The 20484-nt window shown below is 37.2% G+C and overlaps 2 protein-coding genes across 6 annotated transcripts in view; one reads left to right on the top strand and one right to left on the bottom strand.

Moving 5' to 3' along the window:
- Fhos (Formin homology 2 domain containing) overlaps positions 1 to 20484 on the bottom strand; it is a 245288-nt gene that overhangs the window by 13550 nt on the left and 211254 nt on the right. For 2 of the 4 annotated variants that reach the window (XM_076627885.1, XM_076627884.1), the window contains 6 exons: positions 18356 to 18475; positions 15045 to 15179; positions 13996 to 14138; positions 12377 to 12647; positions 11866 to 11989; positions 720 to 887 (listed from right to left, as the gene is read on the bottom strand). In XM_076627885.1, coding sequence (XP_076484000.1) covers positions 720 to 887; positions 11866 to 11989; positions 12377 to 12647; positions 13996 to 14138; positions 15045 to 15179; positions 18356 to 18475 — 961 coding nt within the window. The remainder of the gene's footprint in view (positions 1 to 719; positions 888 to 11865; positions 11990 to 12376; positions 12648 to 13995; positions 14139 to 15044; positions 15180 to 18355; positions 18476 to 20484) is intronic. The other 2 variants (XM_076627887.1, XM_076627886.1) reach the window with 1 other exon arrangement.
- Positions 9000 to 11489, top strand: LOC117157917 (protein mesh). 2 transcript variants are annotated; one of them, XM_076627892.1, is made up of 5 exons: positions 9000 to 9265; positions 10040 to 10275; positions 10391 to 10578; positions 10654 to 10969; positions 11200 to 11489. In XM_076627892.1, exons 1-5 carry the CDS (start codon positions 9013 to 9015, stop codon positions 11392 to 11394), a joined length of 1188 nt encoding a protein of 395 aa, XP_076484007.1. In that variant the 5' UTR covers positions 9000 to 9012; the 3' UTR covers positions 11395 to 11489. The 2 variants fall into 2 exon arrangements, with proteins under 2 accessions (XP_076484007.1, XP_033192155.2); XM_033336264.2 differs by having other exon boundaries at positions 9000 to 9430.

Below are 20484 nucleotides of genomic sequence, written 5' to 3'. Positions count from 1 at the left end.
TAAATCGAGCTTCACGATCTCCTGATGAAAAATGAATTCCCGCTTCGGAAGATTTCCAATCGATGAACCTGCTCATCGAACCTTCCGCTCAATCGAACCTCGTAGATATCTTTAGAAATCGCCTAACGCCTCCTAACTCGATAAATACGAGTATGAGATCGATGCTTCGTGAGAAAATTTAAGAATAACACACAGAATAACAACGCAGAAGTAACGAGTTTTGAAATGAGACGCAAAGATAACACGTACATCATCTGGAAACTCTATATTAATACTCTTCAATGAAACTTAAGTTGTTTGTACACTTTATGAACAATTAATCACACAGATAAAAAATTATATAGATATTTTTTGCTTCTAAGTTAATCCTTTGAATTAGTTAGGATAATTCTTTAGGATATTTGGATATTTTCCAATGCAATGCGAAAATTGTCAACAGATTCTCGTCGACCCACGTATAATTATTTCTTAATCATCGTCGTTTAAACGAGTTCAACAACAACGCGTGTACAATACGCAAAATACCGATCGTTTTCAAAATGGATCTCTACGCGAAGAAGTCCTCGAAAAGATTGGTCCATAAATACGTCACGCGAAGACGCCGAAAATGAATCGGCAAGGAACCGATTAAACGATCGATCTTGTTAAGAAAGAACATGGATAGATCGATCAGCGCGGAAGAATGGAGGGTAAGTGCAGGGTGCGGGGATCACACTTACAAGACTTACGATCGGCGTGTCTGGTCCTCTTGCGTTCCCTCGGCGTTGTTCTCGTTGCCGGTGTCTTCGTTGCTGTTTTCACCAGCGATTCCAGCAACTCGTCGTCACCATCAGTCAGATTCCCGTTGGTGTTTTCGTCGCGAAGCAACGGGGCCAGCGATGTGCGACCTGAAATCCACATTTCGTGTTCTCTTTACAATTTCGACGTTGGAATTTTGAACTTAATTCGTAAAACAGCGGAATCCCAATCCTTTGTTAATATTTCATTTAAAGAGTTTAAGGAGTTATAAATTGTTTTATATTAGTTAACGGGCTTAAAGAATCGTTGCTTTGTCTATTTGTTGTTATCTCTTCCGAAAAGTACTAGATATAACAATAATACGTATTAATAGTTCATAAACTATTATAAGTTTAATCTTTATTTAAATCTGTAAAATTTCTTTGAATATTATAAGAGAAAATCTTGGGGAACGACTCAAATAATAAATATTTCATATTAAAAGTAATGCAGATGAAAATTAGTTCAAAGGACAGTTAATTTCATTAGTGTAGCAATTTTATTTACAAAAGTTAATTTCCATTTTCTTTAAGAATGAAATTTAATTACACGAAAGATTATCATTTTTTATTACTTTATAATTAATCATAAGGTAAACGCTGTTCCTTTAGTTAGAAAGATTCGGCATTAGCGCACGCGATGAACTTCCGATAGGAAGAAAGTTCGTGGCTAAAACCTCAGGCCTGCGAACTACGTCGAATGCAAACTGAGAATAATCCGATTAGGGAGTGGAATATTTCTGGCGAACTTCCTATGGAACGAACGATGAAAGATAGATTCTGGGTGAATGTGTCACCATGTGGAAAATTACGTCATCGAAACGGGGTTGTTTAAAGATGCAATTATAGAGGAACCGATGATTTATGCGGGAATTAATAATAACGAGGTTTTCATTCATCGAAAACAATATTAACGTTTAATATGTACGTTTCATAGAGGTTTAACTGGTCAACTCTACTTGTTATAAATTTCTCAATCTCGCAACATAAGTGTAAGTACATAATTAATATTCGATTCTCAAAATACATTTATCTTAAGAAGATAACATAAACAGTAAGTTCTTAGTCTGTCGTAGTCTGTCGTTTCAATTTTACATTCGTACTACTTCCACTTCCAAATTCTACCGTCAGAAAATTTATTCTAAATCTCAGCTAATACCACAGATGATTGTAAATGTAAACCTTAATTAATGTAAATTTATTCAAGTTTCATTGATATTTCGAATCTTCTATTCTTTATACTTCTCTTTTATTTCAATATTCTCGTTGTATTACGTTATACATCTAAGGAAGACGTACAAACACACCTGAAGACCTAAAGAAAGGTTCCATTCTGATCATCGAATCTCAAAATATGTCCCACGTCACGAACATGTCCCAATCTTCGAAATATCACAATCCATCGAAAGTCGAAATACTAAAATGTTATATGCCAACGTTCTTAAACCTTCTCTGTTATTAACGATTCTCGACACATATTTTCGTCGAACACAGAGGTACCGCGACGTTTACTCGAACAGTCGATACAAGGAGACGAGGTCATTTTTCTTTCGTAGTGGCTCTCCGGTCAACTCTTGGCGGAACAGTCTCTCTATACTGTCGGTCCACGGGGCAGAAACTTCGGAACCGTCAAAAGCACGGTGAGTTCCTTTGAGAGCTTCTTTGAAACTCGCCTGAAAGAAGCTTCCATTGGCGGTCTCGGCGGCTGTGTAAATCCGATACGAAGGTTGCTCACGAGAAGAACCGTAAAGAAGGAGATGAGAAGGCAGTGGGAATTCCCATGAAGCAGGGTCAAAGGAAGGGCCAAGTTTTGCGATGTGGTCAACCCGATGTGGGTCTTCAATGTCGCAGATTACTGGACTTTCGTCACTCTGTTTATTTTCGAGGAGGTTAAACGATTTTAACTTTGCAACTATCTAGCAGGAAATTGTCTACTATTTCATCCTTGCAGTGACATAACTGCGAGAATTTCTAATGACGGTTGATGATACGTAAATTTTTCTATCAAGTATTGTGTGCATACATGCTACTGTTTATAAAGCCAAACATTGGTGAACTTGCGATATCAATCTGAGAATTTTACCAAAAAGTAATGGCTAGTTAGTAATTAGCATCTACTATCTTTTCATGGAAACAGTATTTTATCATCAACATCAACATCATTTACCATAGTGTTTGCAGAATTTTTTAGCTTTTTTATAATGATACTTAGAACTATGAATACGCCAAATAAAAGACTAGGAAACCAGAGAATTAGGAAACTGGTAAGCCTCTGCTTATTTGCTGAGTGTTTCCTGACGCCTTGTGTATCTAGGAATCTCGGGCATCCAGACACTTCGAAAACCGTGAGATCTCGAATATCATGGCGCGTCAGTGGTCTTAGGACCTTGTCCACTATAGCATCTTGAAGACTTCGATAATCCTAGGATCAAAACGATTCGTACGGTACGACTCTTGGGATTTTGAAAACTTTAAAATGACGAAATAGAACTTATACGTTCAATAAAACTTCTGTGAATATTTGTTTTTCATTTTATAAATCCATACGTATTTTTATTCAATTTTATACCTACAACTTAGGTCTATGTAGTACCTGTCGATGGACACAAACCTTCTGTCCCCGATACTTTCAAAACACAAATCTAAGATTTAATTCTACAAAAGTTTATTCCTCGAATACACCAGAATACATGAATCGGTACGATCACTTTGGAAATGGAATCTACTGTCTGCCTCCAGGTGACCGGATAAAAGTCCCGTATTCATACATTAATTAAATAATACCAATGAAATTTTTCGTATTATCTTCTCCTCCTTCCTTGAATTCTGCACCTCGTGTACCGTATTAAAAAATCTCCCAAATTCCTCGGGTCTACCTGAACCGTTATAACTGTATATAGCAGCAAAAGGTATATCTACAAAAAGAGGAAAGAAAAGCCACGGTTGCTACCCTTACCTTTCCCTTAGCTTTTCATTTTCAGCAATCTCGACGTAAATACAACCCTCTCAAGGAAACCGCGGATATGAATGCAATAACGGGTCGGAAGATACCCGTCTGAAAGAGAATCTGCCGCGACAAATCGTGATCCTTGAAGCGGCAGAGGACCACGTGGAAAAATTCACATGATATATCTAGGTGTTCAACTCGCGGGGTCATAGGCGACAGAGGGGATGTTGTCCACGTAGTGAAGTAGCGGCTCGACTTAGGCGGGGGCGTTTAGATATTTTATAGAGGAGCATACAAGGGAATAAAAGGAAGGAAAGTTATGATGGCTGCGGATCTCAGGTAATGCACGGGCATTGGCAAGTTTACGAGCCGTAAAGAGGTGGTTCCACCCTCTAAGACCCTTATATGTGTACAGTTCACGGTAAGCATAAGAATTTCAACGCCTTTTTTTTGAAGGTAGAAGGGGAAGAAGATGCGATGACAATACGAGATGATTTTCCGTGACCTGCAAGATATCTGCTTTTCGTTATTCATCGCTTTCCACAAAAACTGTTGTGATCATCTTCTGTGGTGTATCCCGAGAGCTAATTCCGTAACTGAAATATTGGAAGTTGCCATAAAACAGCCGCGCAATCGACACGGAAATAGCATTGCTCGGCCCGGTGCACCCGCAAGGTAATCGAAATTGCTTCGTCGAGTTGTATAGAATTTGGAATTTGTCCCACGAAATTGCTTCGTAAACAACAGGTCCTGATATTTTATGGGAATTTTTGTGCCGTTTTACGTGTAATAGTGCGTGGAAAAGTGCCTAGGATGAAATTGCGAATAATGACGTTTAGAATTTTCTAGCGTGTACCGAGTATAATAATAGGAAGATAATTTGTTTTGTACAGAATTTCAGATTTGTCACGGGAAAATGCTTGGTAACTCATTTTAAGAATCGTATTTCAAATAACTAGTATATAGTCGGATAAAGATAATTGAGAATACAAGTATAAGTTGTGTCATTATGTGGATAATACGATAATATGTATTAATAAATGATTATTATCAGTAACAAGTATAGACATGTTCTTAGAGCTACGAATGGATAACGACAGTACGCTATAAATGGTTTTCTAACTTTAATAACGAAACTCTCAACTTGAAAATTGTATAAACTGCATTAAAATTGATTGTAGTTTGAAATTAGTTGCCCAAACTAAATTTCACTTCTTTAATTAATTTCGCTGAGAGGGCGTAAACAGTTATGCCTGAAAATTACGCTTTTCTACGTTCCTCTTGATATAGCAAAATGATAATGTCATATTTGCGGCAACCCTTTATGTCTTGTTATACATTCTTCCTTGTTTCAGGAATGCTCAAATTTTACGTAGCTTTATCTACAACTAACTCCGAATTCCATCTCGTCGACTAAGTTATCTCGTCGCTTCCGTAATATATTGTATGATTTAAAAAAAATTTCATCACGAATGCGACAACTTCATCCCGTTTTCCACATTCTCAACATCCTATGCACTTGGCAGCTGTCTAATTAATCTTGCTATTACTTTTGCTATGCATATTTTCTTTTCTCATTTCCACATACGCTAACGAAAACATGAAAATGTAAAAAAACGCAAAGCTGTTGCGAAGAATTTTTGCAATATGTTACAAACGCTGCATATATCTCCGATAAGATAGAACGACAGTAGTATATACCAATATGTAGTCAGACAAGTGCTACTCTGGCTGTCTCTTGCAGCAGATATCATCGAAGTATACGATACTGGCATTTTTTTGCATATTGCGTTCAAATAATATCTCTTTTATATGTACAGTGCTGTACTAAAATCTTACGTGGCTCATCGAGAAGAAATATTACAGTTTTACGAACGCGTTGAGAAACGTTTGGTACTATGTTAATTTTCATCGACTCGTTGGTCGTTTTTTTAAAGAAGTATTTAGTTAAAAACTCATAATTTGAAATAATTCATACCTTTAACAAGTTCTTCGTTTGTTTCCAAAAGTAATAACTCTTTCAGAAACATCAACGAATAAGTTTTTAATCGCTTAACTTCGCACTCTCTGCTATTTTCTTATTAATATTTCAGGAAGCCGCTTCTCGTTTCGCTTCTTTTCTCTCCTGGCTTATCTCCATGCGTATTTTATAAGATTTAGAACGAGGCTCTATTTATTGCAGTAGTTTCAAATTTGCGAATCAGGAGCAACCATAAATAAGCAACACCATAAACAGAATTTCTGATGTAGTTGGCGTAAGACTTCAGCACAGCGTATTTTCTTCTCTCGTATTCGTAAGCGCATAAACGCACGATCCATACGAACAAGATTTTTTAATCGACAACAAGTTCTACGTACACAAAAACCCATATTAATTACGCGAATAATTTCATCTGCAAGTAGTATGTATCAATACATCCGAAAATATAATATCACGTAATTCATCTGAAGGCGAGATAACGAAATTCTAGACGATTTGTCATAAACAAGACTCAGCGGAAAGCTTTCTCGAAGAAAGAGCAGGCAAAAAGGAATGAGACAAAAATGCGAGACGAAGGAAAATATTGAAGGTGAGCAGGGAAACAACGTAAACCCCTTTCACGCGGGATTATCTTCTAAACGCGATCCTCGCCGTTTCTTTCGAGGCGCAGAGTGGCCTGATGCGCGGCGTTCTGAAATCTCGATGCCGTTACTTTTCATTTTCCGGTAACACCGTCAAACGAGCCGACGCTATCCTCGAATCTAGCCTCGAGAGCGTTTGCTTAAGGAGGGCATTTATCTCGTGTGCCGCCACCGGTTCCAACGCTACAGAAACGAGGAGAAATTTTCGCACTTTGTTCTTATCTGCGCCGCGGAGCCACCCTTTTAAGGCGACGCGTTATATTTCCGACCGCTAAGGAGGACCACGAGAGTTTTGGCTAGCTAGCCATTCTTTCACCTGGGCCAACTAAATCCGAAGCGTCCTGAAAATGAGAATTTTTTCCCCCTCTGTTTAGAATGCGTCATTGAGAAAAGAAAGGATATTATCGAGATGGAAAGAAAATGTTCATTTTTTAGGTGAAAAGAATTGAAGCAGAATTTTGCTTTTTGAGGGTACAGTTTACTAAGAGACGCTAATGGAATTCGCGAATTAATTTATGATTTCAAAGTATTTCGAAATATATTCGTAAATTATATTTATATTTTATTTTTATTTAAATTATACGACTATGTATTCCACGCGTGGATATTCTTTAATGTCGTGCAAATTAAACAGACTTCCTTGCTCTATCTCAAAGCAATTAAATCCTCCTATATTTTCTGCACATCGATTAAGCAATGAAATGATTAATCGTTTATCGCAGGAAACTCTGAAATTATAAAGTACCGGGAGAAAATTAACTCCGTAGATAAAATGTACTTTATTTATCCGCAATTACTACCATAAAACCCGTAAGCGCAGTGCCATTCATTTAGTTTTACGTTCTTTTCCACTTTCATCACTTTTCAACGCCATTAATTCGCCATCGAAGGCGTAACGAGCTCGTATGATAGTGCGAGTCACACACGAGCGCAATAAATTTCTCTATCGTACATGCAAATGAAATTAGTAGCTTGTTCCATGGGGCTCGACGAAAGAACAGAGGGGAAAAAAAAGAAGAAATATGAAAACGTAGCAGTGATTTCTGCTCTTCGATCGAGCACAACAAGCGACGGTATTATTTCGTTCTATTGCCCCGTTCTGTATTCTACGGTATCGCGGAGCCAGACGTCGCGTAATGTAGAAATATGAAACTTGTCGGTGGCAGGATATTAGAATGTTTCGATCGATGAACGATGCGACACACAGAAAACGGATTTATGTTGCAAATTGCGCTTTGATGTCCGATGGAAGAACGAATCGAGCAAATATTTCGCGTGATACTACGTTATTTAGCACACGGTCCATCTTTGTCGAATGATATAGCAACAGAAATTGCAAGAGTTTTCCTGTAGAACACCTTTCTCTTTGTTTTTCTGTGCTTGTTTCTTACATTTTGTCGCTATAGTATAACATATCAATAACAGTAATACGCGTATCAATCGTTTTATCAATTATTAAGTGCGGGCTTTCAATGTACTTTTCAAAGAACTTCTTAAGACGATCTGCATGCTTTTTGTAATACTGAAAAATACTACATATCAGTCGGAACAGATTATTTTATTACAAATAAAATGCTCTGAATAATGTTTCAGTTCAATGATCGAGCGTTCGTCTCCGCAATATTATACTCAAATCACTTAGGTGGATTATAAAATGTCATCATAACTTGAAAATAAAACTATAGGAATATTTTTCTGTATCCTACAATTTAAGTATTTCGTAGATTCTTCTTTTTGTAGTACGCGCTATTAATCGAAAATATTTAGAATACTGTGCAACATAAAATATATAATATAGTTCTTTCACGAGCATTTGTGAAAATACTGGTATACAAGATACAGTAACAATAGAAAAAAAATAAACAAATATATTTTTAAGGTTTTTGTAAAACCCTTATTGCAATATAGAAGATGAGAATTAGAATTAGAATGCAAAGAATAAAAAGATTAAGGAAAGAAAATGCAAGACTGTATTGTTTAAGTATACTTATACAATGCATGTATAGATCAATACATTTGAAGCCTGATAATTTCTTGTATTCATTGTTTTAATAAATATTCATGAAAATTAGGCTTTGTGCAATTTTAGATCAACGCGATAAATTACATGGTATTTGAGAAATATATTTTATAATTCTGTTATCTCATTTTGTAGAGAATCCAATTAGCAAGCAATTTTCTCTTCTTTATTTTTACGTTATTTTTCACGTAGTACCTCCAACGCGTGCTATTATACCCATTTTTATTGTAAACGCATTTACATTACGAAACTAATAGTAGCATGATTTTTTGCCACACTTTAAAAGTGAGTGTCCTGAAACACATTTATTTCACAAATAACACATCGTTCCAAAAATACAATAAACATTGTGCATAATAACTTTGTGATTTTTAATTAAGACTATGGAATTAAATAACAACACTACGCAAAAAAGAAAAAACAAGAAAAAAGACATTCCGAGTCGGCAAATAATAAAGAAACTACCGACTTCGTTCGTTTCAATCGTTCGAGTTTCAACCTCACCTTATCCACTTGTAGCAAGAAGATAAACGCGCTTTATCACAATATTACTGATATCAGTTCCGTTATTACTAGTTTCTACCTGAGTTCAGGCTCAGTCTCTTTTAGTAAATTAAACAAATCGGTGCAATCTACTTCTGCTAAAAATGCGAAACGAGTTTTGTATCGGTGTTTTTGCTTTTCCAAAGTCGATCGTTTTCTGCTGTCTCCTCCTTTTACTGAGCAGTCAGATATCAGCGCAAACTGAGAATGAATCGTTCGAGAATGCGTTCGGTCTGGATGAGACCCAATCTATGGATAATAAAAAATCGAACGCCGAAAGTAATAAGTATACCGGACAGATATCTCCGATAAGAAAGCAAAGTTTATCCGGACAAGTGGATGTGAACGAAGATGAAGGTAATCACGATGACAAGGACGAAACGAAGAAAGGGGTAGAAGAAGTTTCGTTCAATGCCGTTAACAATTCTGACCAAAAAAATAAACCTGAGAATGAAATCACACTTTCCGATGGCTTCTCCGAAAAAATAGCCGGAAGAAGAAATAGAAAGTATGCGAGATACGGTAGGTGTCTCGATACCAATGGGCGTGACCACTATTTGTTTTTTTTTATTTGTGTAAAAAATATGAAAAAATAAATCAAGACAGGATGTCTTTAAAATTTTAAGAGAATTTTGCCGCGAAGAAAAGTTGCACGTAACCCAGGCACATTTTTCTCTTAGAGGTATAATACCTGATTGATAGATGTACTATACGTAATTTTGCTATTTAATTCAATTAACGAATCAAATCTTATCTGTTTTATCAGATAAATCATTGGATCGTATCGTTGTCAGTTTCGTAACACGCTTTTTCAATCTTCCTTCCACATATATTTATGATATATTTATGATATCTGAATTAAAATTATTCCCTTTTTTCTACTCTTACAATTGGCTTAAGCTAGATGATCGCGTTATGATCCACACGGATACATCTCGTTTTTGTTTCTACGACTTTTGTTTCTAAAGACATAATAGCGACATTAACAGAAAATCTACAAAAGCCAGTAACAGTATTTTCATTTTCGTACAGAATTATTAATTAAACTATTAAACGATGCAAATGTTCGAGATTATCGCACGTGACATCAAACATCGATACCAAAATATCAGAACTCCTGTATCCTTACAGATTTATCGGAAGCAGACAGATACGCGCCTCATTCGGATGGTTCAGTTCTAAATTATGTTTTAACGGAGACTAGATTGAAAGAAATTCGATCAAAATTCATGTATTGGTACGTCGACAAGGGTGGTAACAATGACGATGGCGATTATCAAAGGGAAATCCAAGCTTCGATGCCACAAGTACACAAGAATTTCAATTTTCAATTACCATTCTTCGGGCTCAGATTCAATTACACCAGAGTACGTTGCTCTTTGTCATCTGCTTATCAAAGCATCAGTAATTAATAGCTAACCTAACCTGCCAATATTAATAAATCCCCAAGTGTTCGTCTAAAGAATACATCACACGTTACAGGTATCAGTAAATGGTTACTTAGAATTTACCGATCCTCCGATGCATTATACTTACCCTCTGGTGTTTCCGGTCAGAAATTGGCCAAAGGAGAACGATCCTAGTTTTATAGGAATATTTTTCAGTAAATGTCGCATAGGAAAAATTCCACCAACAGACATAGACCAGAGGAGACCTGGCGTATACTTTAGGTAGGTTAAAAATTACAAAAATTATTAAATAAAACATTGAATAACGTAGGAATCGATTACGAAAATGAATTTTAGAGTGGAAGAAGATTTGCAAAACAGAGCAGATCAATTTGGCGTGGAAATGCGCGAACGTCTCAAATGGGATATTCGCGAAGGAATGATTGGAGCCGAAGCCTTCGACCCTAAACACGCAGTCGTAGTAACATGGAAAAATGTGTCGTTCGTCGGTGGTATCGATAATTCCCTCTACAAAACGAATACGTTCCAAATGGTCTTGGCCACAGACGAAGTGAACACTTACGTGATATTTAATTATCTGAATATTCAATGGACCAGCCACACGGAAGCTGGCGGTGATACTGTGAATGGAGAAGGTGGAATCTCGGCATTCGTAAGTTCATTCGAATCAACTTTTATACCCGTTTCGCTTTTTAGGGCTGCACTAAATACATATTGATACATTAGACGAATCTTCTGTTATTCTTTGGTATAAAAATTTCATTATTTATTCAAGAACATAATTGCTTATTAGCTAAAGATAGATTTATTGTCGTAACTCGAAAAGTTTCTATTTTATAATTAATCGGTTGAAATTAATTAACCATTGTAACCTACGTATAGGTGGGTTTCAATGCCGGAAATGGCACAGGAAGCTACGAATACGAACCCTACTCACAAACGTGGATGATCCGCGATTTAACCAGAAGAGGATGTGTGAATGGTTTTCCAGGACGTCATATGTTTAAGATAGATGACGACATAATGCCTTCGGCATTCGGTTCGAGGCCACAGAGGTCCTGCAACTTAGGCTATTAAGTTAAACGAATTACTAAGTTGGTTGCTAACTGGTAATGCAAGTAACATCTTGTATAACATTTATCTAAATAAACATTGCTCCTAAAATTAATAAATATCCACTGAGTTATGAAACGGAGTGTACGTAGGTATCTACCTTTTGCAAAAATTACCTTTGTGAAAATGGAATTTCTGTAACTAACTTCGCGAAACTGAACCTTCGCGTGGAGGGTTCGTTCGATAATTCATAAAATGCAAGTAACTTATGAAAAAAAACTCCGATTATTCTTTCGACATTCAGCATGATCACAGATTAGAAACATCGAAAGAATTCCCAGTAAGCAAATAAAATAGCATACATCTACCAAATAAAAGAAAAAGAAAGATATGGGTTAGGCGGTAAAAAAAAAGAAAAGAAAGAACAAGCGAGCTCGAAGAAGAAGAAGAAGAAGGAGAAGAAGAAAGGCAAGCAACAGTAGAAAGGAAACTCACCGTCTTTCCTCTGTCTCCTCCATGGTAGGGTACCGTGAATACTCTCGACGTCGGAGATATCGCTTCCGAGCAGTTGCCTGAGCTCCGCGTCCGCGCGATCCTCTTTCGTCCTGAATTTACCAACCTGTAACGATCAGAGTGGATGTCGAATTCACGTGAACAGGCTGAGTGGTTGAAAAACGAGGGATGGAAAGAAGGGGAGGGGCGTCAGTTGGGTAAGAGATCCGCGTACGTTCGACGATATCGCGACAGAAATGAAAACGGAGACAAGCGGGATATTAATGCAACGGTAGGCAAGAAAAGAAATTGATTCTCCCCGCGGCAAAAAAGCAATTTATTCCCCTCGCCGGAGCGCACCATAATGCCGTTCACGCTCCGATAACTGTATTTGATGAGAGAGGAAAGTGGGGCCGGCCCTTCTGAAAGATTTTCAGCGGCCACCGTCGCCGCCTCTGCCGCCGGTCCAAGAAAAATACGAGCACCGGGAGTCGAGGCACCGCTTGTAACTCACCTCTGTGATCATCTTTCCCCTGGTCTTATTTCTTTCACGGTGATTGGCTTTTTTCTCCAGTTGTTGTATCACCCGCTCCCGGGTGGTTCTGTACTCGAGCGCGAACTCGGACACGATCCGGCAAAACTCATTCGGCTTCGTGTCTTGCACCCTGTGCAGCGGGATTCCCAGCCATAAGATGAATTTGTGGAACCGATTTATGATCCGCCTGTGCACGATGCCCAGCACGATTATCCTCTCCGCACAGTCCGCCAGGAAGTCTGACATTCTGCTTCGACAAACAGTATTCAGAAATCGGAGATTAATGCCATGTGTAACTTGCTGCATCGTATACAATGAAATAAGTTTTTTTATATTGATTTATGAGGCTATTGTTATTGCTATGTTTACCATATCGATAGTTTCTATGCTTCGATGAAATAGGTGCGGGATAGAAGAATTCTAATCAATATCTCGTATCGTGAAGATGCATTTGAAACGAAAAATGAATTTTAACTACATGTACATGTATCTTTGCATTTGAATAGCAGAACTCATGTTTCTAAATCATGTTGATCGAAATGAACGAAAACGCGACGTCGATAATTTTGATACGCTGAATTCGCGGATTTTCCCGTCCCATCGTTCCGACGAATCATCGTGTTCTGACAGCATTGAATATCAAGGTTCGCAAAAAGGCAATCACCGACGATCATTTTTTACATGAAACATTTCCATTACTCCAGTACGTTCGAGAAGACTGGAGATCAGCGTAGACGATCGCTTAAACGAGTTTCAGGCAAAAACGAATTAACCCGGCCCGACATTTAGGCCGTCCCGTTACACTTAATTAACGCAGCGGCCACGCCAACCAACATTAACCAGACGCTTCACCGTTGAACAAAATATCACTGCGATACACAGTAGCTGAGAAAAGTACTCGGACACTTACTGCAGAATTTTTTTATCAATATAAACTTAACGATACGGTGAATTGATTTGTGTTAAAAAGCTGTAGCAATTAATTGAATTAGCAATCGGTTGATTCTATCTTCCGGTAGATATTACGTTTTTTAAAATAAATTTTTCAAATAAATTCTTATCATATCGTATAATGTTATATCGATCTGTACGAACTCTATTCCATTTCTATCAATATCTTGCCTCGCCAGCAACGCACAAGTTAATAACCTTAACTAAGGGTAAAAGAAAATGATAAAAAGAGCGAGGAAGAGCTTACCGAATATAACCGACTTAGATAAGGACAAGCTCGATGGAGGGGGATGAACAGATAAAGGCTCCGAAAATCTACCACGAAGTAGAAACGGGATAAGATGAAATAAAATAAAAAAAGGGGGAAAAATAGAAGGAGGAGGAAGGTTAAAGGGGACCAGCAGGAAGCAGGAGTATGGAAGGAAGAAATACGTTTTAGGTAATTAATGGCAGTGCCATTTGGAACTGTGCCAGTTTTGCCACGAGAAAAAAAGTCCGCCGCGAATTTATCGAACATTGTACGAATCTTCGGAAACTTCAAAACTTCGTGGAACGAAGTTCCCTTCTAAAGGCCAGCGAGGAAATACGATCTCCCTAGATCGAATCGATCTCGTCTGACGACATACAATTTCGACTTTGGTACTTACTTGACTTTCATCATCGTGGAACCATCATGCTTCGCGATGAGCTTCAGGTGGTCCCAGGATGCCTTGCACTCGCTCTCTAGTTTCCCGATGTTCGCCGCGAGCTCGTCGAAGTCGATTTTCGATGCTCTTGTCACAGCGCCGATCTGAACAAGATTCATAGACTTTCCTTGGTTTCGATTTTCAAACGACACGTGTATGAATTATTCTGCATGAAATAAATATACGAACGACTCGGTGGAAAAGTGATACAAATACAATTTCTCTTAGGAAATGCGCTACATAGGAGAAAAAGTTTTAAAGAAAACGCAGGAAGACTTTTATCTTCCTTTAGTAATCGAGAACTTGCGAATAATTATATCTGGATTCACTTGCACGATAATGTGACTAATGATATTAGAAAATTGACAAAATATGATTTCTATGTAAAAGACTTTTCTTTTATAATTGTATAATTGCGCAACAAATAACATAATTAAATAGCTTCGAATTTATGAAATTTGCTTCTGTAATTAATTTTGTTTTGTCGTTAAACTCGTTAGTGCTACATAAAGGCAAAGCGTTCATTGATGCTCGTAATTTGCAACTTGTAATTTATGGAACTTCATTAGTTCTACTTCCATTGCGCAAGAGAGCCTGTAAAAATGTCTTTAATGTATCGAACCAGTCTGGTTAAACTTTTCAGCCATGTTGCGTTCGTTTTAACAGAATAAAAAAAAAAATATCGAAGCTACACTTCCGAATACCAGTATACTCAAATTGCTTAAAATAACTTTACTTCGGTAACAACAACAAACATCAATTATAAATTATTTGCGACCGCAATTACACCGGAAATCCGAAATTCCTGGGGAGCGCTACAATTTCACGAAACACCATTCGTAATAGTTTCCGGAGTCGAAGAAGAAGTTCGTCTGGGACACGAAGTTCCCGTTCGCGATTTCGCAAATGTAGCGCTGGTTATTCGGTTTCTAGCGAACGTGCATAGCGACGAAGCGACGAGACTAAAGTTTTATCCGGTTCCTTCGACGCGGAAGTAAGCTGCCTCTCACCTCCGAATAGAGATCCGTGGAATCCGGAAACTTCTCCATCACCATGTGGCAAAGGTGATGAAGCAGCGAGTGCTTGTGAACCGTATCCTTTACTTCAGGTACTTTGGCGAGGTATTCCAGCTGAAAGCCCTTCACCTAAAAAAGAACGAAGCGACGTTTCAGCGTTACACAACGTACGGAATATCGTTCTGGCTAACTTCTACGTTCTCGCTGCTACAGGCTTTCCACCCGACGCTTCTGGCCACTTTCGCGCGTAACGTGATTGCTGCGAAAACCCGGAATCGATGTTGACCACGCGCTTCTAACTCGACGAGGACGGCATATCCAATTCTGCCACGTCGATTCCTTCCTTTCAACTTGCCGTTACTTTTTCGTTTATACTTTGTTTTCATTTCTTTTTCTTTTTTCGTTTTTGATTCGATGGAAACGACGAGCGGATACAATTGGATGAGATTCTGGCTTGTTTAGATTCTTTGGCCAGATTCTTTTTAGCCTTTTTCCCGTTAGATTTAATTTGGTGTCAAATTGTGATTGTCCGTGAAGCGATAAAAGGGTTTCAGGTGAAATTCTAGCTTTTTATATTTTTGCGTTGAACTTTTCTTTATTATTTCCTTCGATCAAATTTCACTGCCTCTTTGTAACTACAATTTTATTGTAACAACATCGTAGAACGATCGCGATTACAGACCGAAATGTAATCAATTAATTTTAATAATTAATGGAATTTCGTATGCTGCTGGAAAATCAAATAATATCTGTAGAATATTTATGTCGAATCCCCGGGGTTGTTATCGAATAATTCGCGGTTATCCGATAATTTACGCTAGACTGATTTATTTAAATCGTAGTAAAATAGAATGACGGATCGATTTGAGAGATCTCGTTGCGAAGGTAAAGTACGAGTGCACGTTACCTGACGACTGGATGCTTGTTAGCACGATAATTAATTTACGATTTTTCGCTTCGAGAATCAAAGTGTAACTAATCAATGCGAACGTTTGTGACTTGTTTATTACAAAATCAAATGAGAATTCCAGCTCTTTGGAATGCGAATTGCTGATTGACTGTGAAATTTTTAAAAGTTCCGATGTTATTCGTCTGTAACATATTATTAAGGTAGAATCAAACAAAATTTACGAGCACGTTATTTCGTTAATTATAAATGTAAACTCTTTTCAATCGTATGAATAAGATACTCTTTGGTGTAGTTATAATACTCCTCCATGAAACGTAGATAAACAAACGTGTGAAAAATTCCGGAAGTTTCGTAGTACGTGTAGAATAAAATATACGTATAATACGATAAAAGTTCATTGACTCCTGTTATTAGGTGTAATGTTTCGTTCATATACATATTATATATACTGTTATTTCTCATCAGTTTAAAAAGTACTTTAAATTTGATTTATAATCTAGAAATTGAGGAATTCGAAGAACACAAGATTATCAGCTATTTTTATTGTTGCATATTGGTTTTCAAAAATCAGTTTAATCGTGTCGCAATATTATACGTTTTTATATTTATATTTCGTCTATCAATCTTGTATTATTTACAAATAAAATTGCAAGATATAAATTCTATTACAAAGAACAAAACCACCGCAAGTTCGTTTACATAAATGGCAAGTTAGATAAGTAAAGTTCCACTGTATAATGTTCCAGTTCTGTGACTGAAGAATTAGCGAATAAATAAACTTTCATTATGGACATTAATCTGCAGCATAGCATTTGTAATTAGCTACTTTCTATGAATTTGCATGCTAATATTATCGCGATTAAATTCATATTATTTGCATCACGACGATCCTAATTTCGAGCAACGAGTTTCATTTCACTCATAATTTCCCCCGTTAATTCACTGTAAAACGTGAGAGAAGGAGTCGAATTCACGTGAGAGGCAAATATCTGAGCCACGCGACAATTTCGATGATCGAGCGTGTCGTGCAAAAACACGCTCGAGAGCGGCTGATAAGAAATGATTAGTGCACCATTCAAAGAACCACGGTTTTAATATATTCGAACGGAAGCAAACGATGACGAGTGAAAAGAAATCGTCCAAGATCGAAATAGAATCGCAAAGTGTTCGTCACGAATATTCGTGCGAATGCTCCATTTTTACATTTCATATCGTATGCCCGGCTATCCGGAACATGAAAACGGCCTCGTGTGGCTAGAAGCATCGTTTATCTACTTCAAATAATATTTTTTACCTCGTTTTTCCTTTTTTTTTTTTTTGTAGATATCGCAACGATATGTTTGTAGCATTCAATTTTGAAATTTATTACTTTTTATATTTGGGTGCTTCGAAGGTAGATCGATGCATTTTCATAAAATTGTGCGTACGAATTGTTTCATACGTTTGATATCTGTGATTATAATCGCTTGAAGCAAATACTTAAGGATGATTTGGCTGGATATTTATATTAATTACTTGAAATAATAATTATCAAACTGCATAAGGATCGAGTCCCTGGAATAACAGTGTTACTATTGATGACAAGAAGAAATTCTAAAGGAATTAAATGTCCACAACAGAGGTACATGAACATAACAAAGAATGCTAACTTTCATATTTCGGGTAATAACAAATAAATAATAAAATAGGAAAAACTTATGTAAACTCGTAATATCAGCACGATGTTACAAAGTACATCGACCATCATCCATAAACACTGGTGTGAAAGAACAAGATCTAAACAACTGACCAATGCTGGTCATATTGAGGAACACGGCATCTTTTTTTTTTTTTTTTTAAAGATGTTTATTAAACCCAAGATACAAATTTTTAAATACCTTTTGGTGTTCACAATAAACGGTGAATTTTTGTAGTGATGTTTTAGGCAAAAGTACCGATACGCAACGGTACGACGTAGCCATGCTATAATATGTGTCGGCGCTTTACCTTTTTCGTGTTTAATATGATTTTTAGGTTTAAGTCGCTGGGGGAGCGGAGCTTCTATGTGATTTTGTTTTTGTTTGTTTTTTCTGTCCTGAAAACTTGGTTGCAAAACAGGACGCTCCGGTAGCTTGCTTTTTGGGTGCTGTGTAACTTGGGGGGGGGGGGGGGAGGTGGATGAGAGGGATAGGGTGGAGGGGGGGTCAAATAAGATTATTTACAAGTGTTCACAATATTTGAGGAACACGGCATTTGTCCAAGGAAAGTGTTTAAACCGATACTCGCCCCTTTTTCCAAATCATCGAACAACGATCACACGAAAATCATCGACGCTGATGGATATCGATTCGGCGCGAACGACTGATTCCGACTGACGGATTAAGCGGATATCATTTGGCTGGCATTCAATACCTACCTCATTTCCGTTGAGGAATATCCCGATCGAAAGGAGCGTGCTCAGAATCCCGCGGAACGTTTTATTCACTCGCAGGGTCTCCATTCCCTGCTTCAGATCCATCAAAGGGTCCGCAATTTCCTGAAGTCACAAAGGTGGTTCGCGATTATTTCTTTCGAGCCGCGAGTTCTCTGGCACGTTGGCTGGTTCGTTGTGCTCGTCTGCGGTTCCATTTTTGTGCATTCGTCAAATAGTAAGCTTCTTGCATATTTTTTGGTCCTTTTTGTTCTTTTTACGAATGTGACATACGAGTGTTTGCGTTTTCTTTTTCTTTTTTTTTTTTTGTTTTTTTTTTTTTTTTGAAGGGTATTTACAGAAGCAAGGTGAGCGTAATACTTGTTAAATATGTAAAGATATGTGTTGTATTTGGGACGCAATGTTGTGAGAAAATACAAAAAGTAGAGTAAGTCTGTATTGTGAAAGGAAGAAATTGGTTACCCGTAAGAATTCACATGGAGTTGGAAATCATTATGAGAAAGATTCAAAAGTATCATTGAATTATGATATTAAAAACTCAAAGGATTTATACTATTAATATAGAAATATGACATCGATCTTGATCCTCTATCGATGGTTACAGATATATCTAGTTACAGGTATGATTTGACAATCATGTGAATTTTGAAAGAACTACAAGATTCCATTAGATATATTTCTTCCCATGAAATATTTTTCTCGATAATTTGATAATTTTATAATATAATCTTTATTAATAACGCGTAATACAGACAAATACGATTGTAGTTGTCTGCGGAAATTAGATTTCTAAAAATCGAATCAAATTTAAAAATACCTGCATTAAAAGAAGTCGTGCAAGAGACAAAAGAAAATCGAACAAATTTTACGAACGAAAGCAACGAACAATTTCTCATACACTTCATTAGACAACAGTACAAAAAACTTGATAAAAGATGAAGTAGGTATTTGCGTTGTCAAAAATACATTCAACGAAACGAAGAACGAAAATAGCGAGAGAAAGAACGAAGAAAAAAGAAAATACGATTAAAATATGAAAAATGGAAATATGAAATAATACGTGACGAACTAACAGAGAAAAAAATTCTTGCTCTGTCACGGTCAAGGCGTTTTGCAGGCTGGTGTCAGTCTGCTGCTTTTCAAGGAAGCGGCGCACACGTTCGATGCGGCACACGATCGTGTATCGGAATTCGCCGTGTTCCCAGCGAAGAAATCACGTGATTATGCGAGGAACGTTCCCCGCGACTTCCTTCCCCGCATACCTGGCGTTTTTCCTCGTCGCGGTCTCGCGACTATCTCCGCGGAATTCGAGACGAGATTCGTGAGAAATAACGGGCCAATTCGAACGCTATTACACGCATTCGTATTCGACGATGCTTAATAGAATCTGCATTCGAAATGTCATGCAGTTTCTCACGGTGAAACGTATTTATGGTACGTCTGACGACTAGATTCGACAAGCCGCAGACCAATAATCAACCGATCCGTATTTCGAGTAGCCTGTCTCCTTGTTAATCATTGCTTATGCATCTCTTATTATTCCTATCATTAAAATCGAGTGTTTTCAATACGTTAACGAGCTCGTTGGATCTTTTATAAACGTTAGTAGGTTCCGTCGTTCTAAGTGCATGATCGTTTTAAAATAGACGAACTCGTTAAATGAATTATCATATAAGATTGAAGATCTTTTTCGCGGCCTTTTAAAGAAGACGAAATGATATCGGAGGCGTTGAAGAAATTAAGGTACCACTTATGGTTTATTTTTGTATATGGAAAAGGAATTATACGTACTTAAAGTTCAACATTTTTAAATTCCGCCTCAATTTTCGACAGCCTATTTTTTCTTCAAAATTGATGTTCGATGACCTATACGAATGAATACCATTCAATCATCTTCAAAGACTTCAACCGGTATGTTAATAAAATTTATACGTTTAAATTTCAATATTTTTCATTTCTAAACATTATTGTATATCCTTAATTTCGTATATTTCTAATAGTCTGTCATTTTTTCTAAATATTTGTTCAATATGGTATTATTTATAGGATTAATTTAAATCCAAAATGTCCAATTTATGTGAAAATTCCTGATCATTGGAGGAATTACGATTTGC

The sequence above is a fragment of the Bombus vancouverensis genome, chromosome 2 (genome assembly GCF_051014615.1).
Source record: "Bombus vancouverensis nearcticus chromosome 2, iyBomVanc1_principal, whole genome shotgun sequence".
Lineage (NCBI taxonomy): Eukaryota > Metazoa > Arthropoda > Insecta > Hymenoptera > Apidae > Bombus > Bombus vancouverensis.
Note: the sequence above shows the minus strand (reverse complement) of the source record. Positions and strands in the feature narration are given on the sequence as shown.